We start from the raw sequence: 6,000 nt of genomic DNA on the forward strand, positions 1-6,000 counted from the left end.
GAATGCAAAAGTGCAAAATTCGACAGTGATTACCTGTGGGAGAACAGGAAGACAAGGAGAATGGAACATATCTAAATCACTGGTAATCTAGCTCAGTGGTTCTCAAATTGTGATGTGCATCAGAATTACCTGGAGAGCTCATTAAAACCTAGATTGCTGAGTCCCACCCGCACAATTTGATTCAGTAGGTGTGTGTGTGTGAGTGGGGGGTACTAAGTGTGCATTTCTAACGAGGTCTCAAGTGTTGCAAATGCTTCTTTTCTGGGACTACACTTAAGAGAACCACTTCTAGTTCTCAGGTTGAGCTGAGAGTTCACAGGTGTTCCATTCTATTTTATTGTTAAATGACTACAGTATTAAAAAAAAAAGATGGCTAGTCATAGCCCAAAGATGAGAGCATGCCCTGAAGCAAGGATTACTATTAATCCAATTCGGGGCTCCTGAAGCATCCCCTTGGGGAGAGCTCGAGTTCTGTCAATAAAAGCAAACTTGAAAAAAAACTGCTCTAAGAATACCAAGATCATTTTAAAAAATTACTATAACTACTTTGTGAAAAAAATTGGAAAACTGATTCTTACTTATGTGCACAGTGACATCACATTACATTCCACCTCCCTGGATCTAAATATTCTTTGGCAAAGACTTGGCACATTATAAACATACTTTTGTTGATTCTACAAATATTGAGCGTGTTTAAAGACTTCCTTTACTTTTTCAGTTCTTATCCTTCCCTCAGGTGCTCTAGATAATTATCTTTTTTCTTCCTTTCTCCCTGGCACCTTTCACATTGTGTCCACTAGGTCCCGAGGTAAAATTTAGATGATGTTTCAGCGCCCTATGAGGACCAGGGACTACGGTACGGACAGCGCACACTGTGTCCTACTTTGTGCCAGCTACTGACTGGTGCTGGAGAAGTGCCCGAATACAAAATTTTTGCCCTCAAGCAGCTTAGCTTAGAGAGGAAAACATATCTGTAAATACAAAACTACAACCTAAAGCAGGTCATACAGGATACTGTAGCAAAATAAAGATGTACCCGCTTTCATAACCTCCCCTATGCCCAGTTTTTCTAAGCTATATCCCCTTTACGCGCCGCCGCAAATCACCGCCTCCAGCTCCGATGTCCGAGACCCGCGGAGGGCGGGGGCGGGGGCGGGGGCGGGGGAGGAGCCGCGGCCGGGAGGGGCGGGCGCGCGCTCGGCCCGAACTCCATTGGCTTTCTGGCCGGAAGCAGTAGAGAGGCCCGGCTGCGCCTGCGCGCTTCACACGTGCTTCCAGAACGCCCCCTTCGCCGGTTGGGCCGGGTGGGCGTTATGCTGCGAATTTCTACCTTGCGGCTGCTAGGACGCGCGCTGGCCAGTAGGTTGTCGCTCCTGGGCGGCTTCAGCTCGCGCCTCTACAGTTCGGACCCTCTCGGTGCCAGCGACTATGCCCATGATGCGCGCGCCTACTTCACGACACCCATTTTCTATGTGAACGCGGCCCCGCATATTGGACATCTGTACTCGGCGCTCCTAGCAGACGCTCTGTGCCGCCACCGTCGCCTCCGAGTCCCCACTGCCGCCGCCACGCGATTCTCCACCGGTACAGACGAGCACGGCCTGAAGATTCAGCAGGCAGCCACCGCTGCGGGCCTGGCTCCGACTGAGCTGTGCGACCGAGTCTCGGCCCAGTTCCAGCAGCTTTTCCGGGACGCTGATATCTCCTCCACCGACTTCATCCGCACCACCGAGGCCCGGCACCGGAGGGCGGTGCAACACTTCTGGGGAGTGCTGGAGGCTCGGGGTCTGCTCTACAAGGGGCTCTATGAAGGTTGGTACTGTGCCAACGACGAGTGCTTCCTGCCTGAGACCAAGGTCAGCCGGCAGCCAGGCCCGTCAGGGGATTCGTGTCCTGTATCTCTCGAAAGCGGGCATCCCGTGTCCTGGACCAAGGAAGAAAATTACATTTTCAAGCTTTCCCATTTCCGGAAGCCGCTCCAGCTGTGGCTGCGGGACAACCCTCAGGTGATTACCCCTGAGCCATTCCATCACACAGTCCTTCAGTGGCTGGAGGAGGAGCTGCCAGATCTGTCAGTCTCTCGCAGGAGTAGCCACTTGCACTGGGGCATTCCGGTGCCCGGGGACGATTCGCAGACTATCTATGTGTGGCTGGATGCCTTGGTCAACTATCTTACTGTAATTGGCTACCCAAATGTTGAGTTCAAGTCATGGTGGCCGACCACCTCTCATATCATAGGCAAGGACATTCTCAAATTCCATGCTATCTATTGGCCTGCCCTCCTCTTAGGGGCCGGCATGAGTCCACCACACCGCATCTATGTCCACTCCCACTGGACAGTCTGTGGCCAAAAGATGTCTAAGAGCTTGGGCAACGTGGTGGATCCCAGAACTTGCCTTGACCGCTACACTGTGGATGGCTTCCGCTACTTTCTCCTTCGTCAGGGTGTCCCCAACTGGGATTGTGATTACTATGATGAAAAGGTGGTTAAGTTGCTAGACTCGGAGCTGGCAGATGCTTTGGGCGGTCTCTTGAACCGATGCACTGCCAGTAAAATAAATCCTTCGGGGACCTACCCGGCCTTCTGTACTACCTGCTTTCCCAGTGAGCCAGGGTTGGCGGGGCCATCAGTTCGTGCTCTGGCAGAGGACTATGCTCTGGTGAATGCAGTGGCCACTTTGCCCAAGCAGGTAGCAGACCACTATGCCAACTTTCAGATCTATAAGGCTCTGGAGGCAGTGTCCAGCTGTGTCCGGCAAACTAATGGCTTTGTGCAAAGGCATGCACCGTGGAAGTTGAATTGGGAGAGCCCAGTGGATGCTCCTTGGCTGGGTACTGTGCTTCATGTGGCCTTGGAATGTTTGCGAGTCTTTGGAACTTTGCTTCAGCCTGTCACCCCAAACCTAGCTGACAAGCTGCTGTCCAGGTTGGGGGTCTCTGCTACAGAGAGAGGCCTGGGAGAACTCTATTTCTTGCCTCGATTCTATGGTCATCCTTGCCCTTTTGAAGGGAGGAGGCTGGGACCTGAAACTGGGCTCTTGTTTCCACGACTGGACCAGTCCAGGTCCTGGATGGTGAAAGCACATAGGACCTAAAAACTCCGTTCTTAGTGGTTTATGGCTTGTGGTAAAAAAGCAAATTTGTTATTTCCTTATTTTGCATTTTCAGGAAAGTTATATTAATGTTTTCTAAAGTGTTGCATCACATGAGCACATAAGCAATGTCTCTTTGAAAAGAGTTTTACAACCTTCAGGTGGCCACCCCTACCTCTTCAGTTCTCTGTGCCCATTAACCACTGTCCTTTGCACACCTGTGTCCCTAAGATGTCTCTAGGGGAAAGATGGGTAACAGGCAACTTTGCTGATACTATTACTTCTTATTGTGCCTCCTTCCCAACCACAGTTAGGTTATTTGCCAGACTACCTCTGATGGCTTGTTTTCCATTGGCCTATCATCTGCTGGGCAAATTAGAATGGGGGATTGGAGGCCCCTTACCTCAACTTTTGGGTCTACTTTGTTATATATGTTGATTCTCCTTTTAAAAAGAGATTCTCATATTAAATCTTTAAAAATCAGTGTCCTAGACTAGATTTTTGACCGTGTTATTTTGTTCTTACAACCATGACTTCCTATACTTTGTTAATTCTAAGTCCCAGTTGTGCATTGTAATATTACACTCCAACCAGTAGATGGCTCTAGTCTCACATATTAACATTGAGGTTTTAGAATTTTTAGAACATAATTGTTTTCTGGTAATTTTGCAGAATTTAAAGAAAATTTTTATTGCTTTTTCTTAAAATGAGGGATAACTGCAACCACTGTTTTACATAAAGCAATGAAAAAAAGACCAGGGTCCTTAGTTCATGTCAGACTACTGAAACAGGGCATTTACTCTAAATGTTTAAAAAGCTAGTAAGTAAATGTATCAAGTTTGTTTGAACTATCTATGATAAGTTATGAAGCTCTTGGTATGTTAAAAATTTAAAACTTTAGTAACAGTAGATTTAGAGGTATGATTAAAAAATTGTTCAAAAGGGCAGTGTTTTCTTTATATTTCTTATTTTTGTTATTCATGTACATAATTCACACGATTTCTTTTGGTCAGTCTGGATCTACAATACAATACAGAAATCATAGAACAGTTATAAATGTTAGTACATTTACTTTTCAGTAAGTTTTACTGATTATTTCTTTTGCTCTTTTAACCTAAACCATGAAAGTTTAAAATTTGTAAGTACCTTATTCAGATATGTACTGTTGCATCTGTTGACGGTGAATGTGAAGGGCCGAAATGACTGATGCTCCAAGAACTCTCAAACTGGATTTAGGGATCCCTTCAAGGCTCCATAGGGGAACACCACAGAGAAGATGTTAAGGTATCAATTTATACAATGATTACAACACAGTAAGCCAACGTTATATCTCAGGTGATTGATTGCATGGCTAAGCCAAAGTTTAAATGAGAATTTGCCTTGAAATACCCATTCTGAGCATGGTAGCAAGCAGAGAGGCTTCACTAAATTATTATGCTGCTAGTTCCCCCCAAGCTTATTCTGTGTGCTACTGTTTAATTCCTGTTTCTGTTGAGAGATTTCAGTTTGCTTGGAAACACTGCTTAAAAAAAGAATGTTTCAAGGCATTCTAAAGGTGGAGGGACTGTTTCTACAGATGTTCCTTCAGACACTCCTTATACTTTATAATGGAATCTTGGGCTTTTGCTGGGGTTATTGGGGCAGATTACTGAGCCCAGAACAGAGCATAGTATCTCCTAGGGCTGGAAAGAGTAGCATAGTGAAAGACATGGGATGTATTTACATGGAGGAAGGAAAGCAGACTTGGGAAACCAGTGTAGTGATAACCTCTGCCTTTGAAGTCTTACAGTTCCTATCATGAGTGGAGAGATGATGTCTTCCACTTGATTGAGCTTTCCTATGGCCTTGTGCTGGTCAGTACATGGGGCCTTGGCTTGCTGGGTGTTAATGGAGTTCCTTTTGTGCCATCTGTAATTTGTGCAGGCATTTAAATAGCTACCAGAATATTTGTGGTACTGAACAGCACAAGCAAATAGGGGATTCAAAGAGGAGAGGGCATAATTATTACAGAAGACAAGATATTTTGAGTGAAGAGATGTGGTAAGTTGGATCTGACCTATTCTGTGGTGATATGGAAGATGGACCAGTTTGATTCTCTGTAGGAGGTAAAGCAAATATCCTTTGGGTACTTGATGTATTCAGTTTGATCCAGCACTTTAAGAATGTCAGGTGGTGGATAGGTGAAACTTAAAACTGGAGGCCATGCACTTCCAAGAAAGGGTATCCTATTGGCTTTTGAGAAAAGGTGATAAACTTGTAGGCATCTGAGAATCCCCTGCTTTGGAACTGTTCATCCTGCATCTGATATCTTTGGATCCCCTGACCTGAAAGGAGGTTTCTCCCAAATATTACCCTTGAGGCTCTCAAATTTTCATTTTAGGTTATTCTTGGAGGCAGTGTTGTAGGAGGTTATGATAGACCACTGATCAGGTGTTTACAGGATGGCACATTACAGTAATAACAAGCTGTCAACTCAGTAGACTACAATCCTATCTATGAAGTCATGGGAGAAGTTGTGGGCAATGTATACGAGGTCTGTCCAGAAAAAGTCCAGCCATTGTTCATATAATGAAAATGGTTTGTGCAACATCGATGTAACCTGGCAGCCAAGGAGAGTGGACTGGAATAGACATGTGTGAACAATGATGACTTCACTGTACTTGTCAGCACGGTTGGTAGATGCTGCTGAGCGAGCATGTGTGGCTGTCACATTCAAAATGACTGAGTGAATGGAGCAATGAATCTGCCTTAAATTTTGCATTAGGCTTGAACATTCCTCCATGGAAACTATTGGATGATTCAGGAGGCCACAGCTATGAGCAGCTGGTGAGTGGCAGCTTTATCATGACAACGTGCCAGCTCATGCAGAGATTTTTTTCGAAATATCCAATCACCCAGGTGGCTCACC

At 45.7% G+C, this 6,000-nt stretch overlaps 1 protein-coding gene across 1 annotated transcript; it reads left to right on the forward strand.

Moving 5' to 3' along the window:
• The first annotated feature begins 1,259 nt into the window (after nucleotides 1-1,259).
• MARS2 (methionyl-tRNA synthetase 2, mitochondrial) lies at nucleotides 1,260-4,068 on the forward strand. The gene has a single exon (XM_045847606.1). It carries the CDS (start codon nucleotides 1,314-1,316, stop codon nucleotides 3,093-3,095), a length of 1,782 nt encoding a protein of 593 aa, XP_045703562.1. The 5' UTR covers nucleotides 1,260-1,313; the 3' UTR covers nucleotides 3,096-4,068.
• The last annotated feature ends 1,932 nt before the right edge of the window (nucleotides 4,069-6,000 follow it).

Source organism: Phyllostomus hastatus, unplaced genomic scaffold (assembly GCF_019186645.2).
Source record: "Phyllostomus hastatus isolate PE091 unplaced genomic scaffold, TTU_PhHast_1.1 phas_contig_57, whole genome shotgun sequence".
NCBI classification, from domain to species: Eukaryota; Metazoa; Chordata; class Mammalia; order Chiroptera; family Phyllostomidae; genus Phyllostomus; species Phyllostomus hastatus.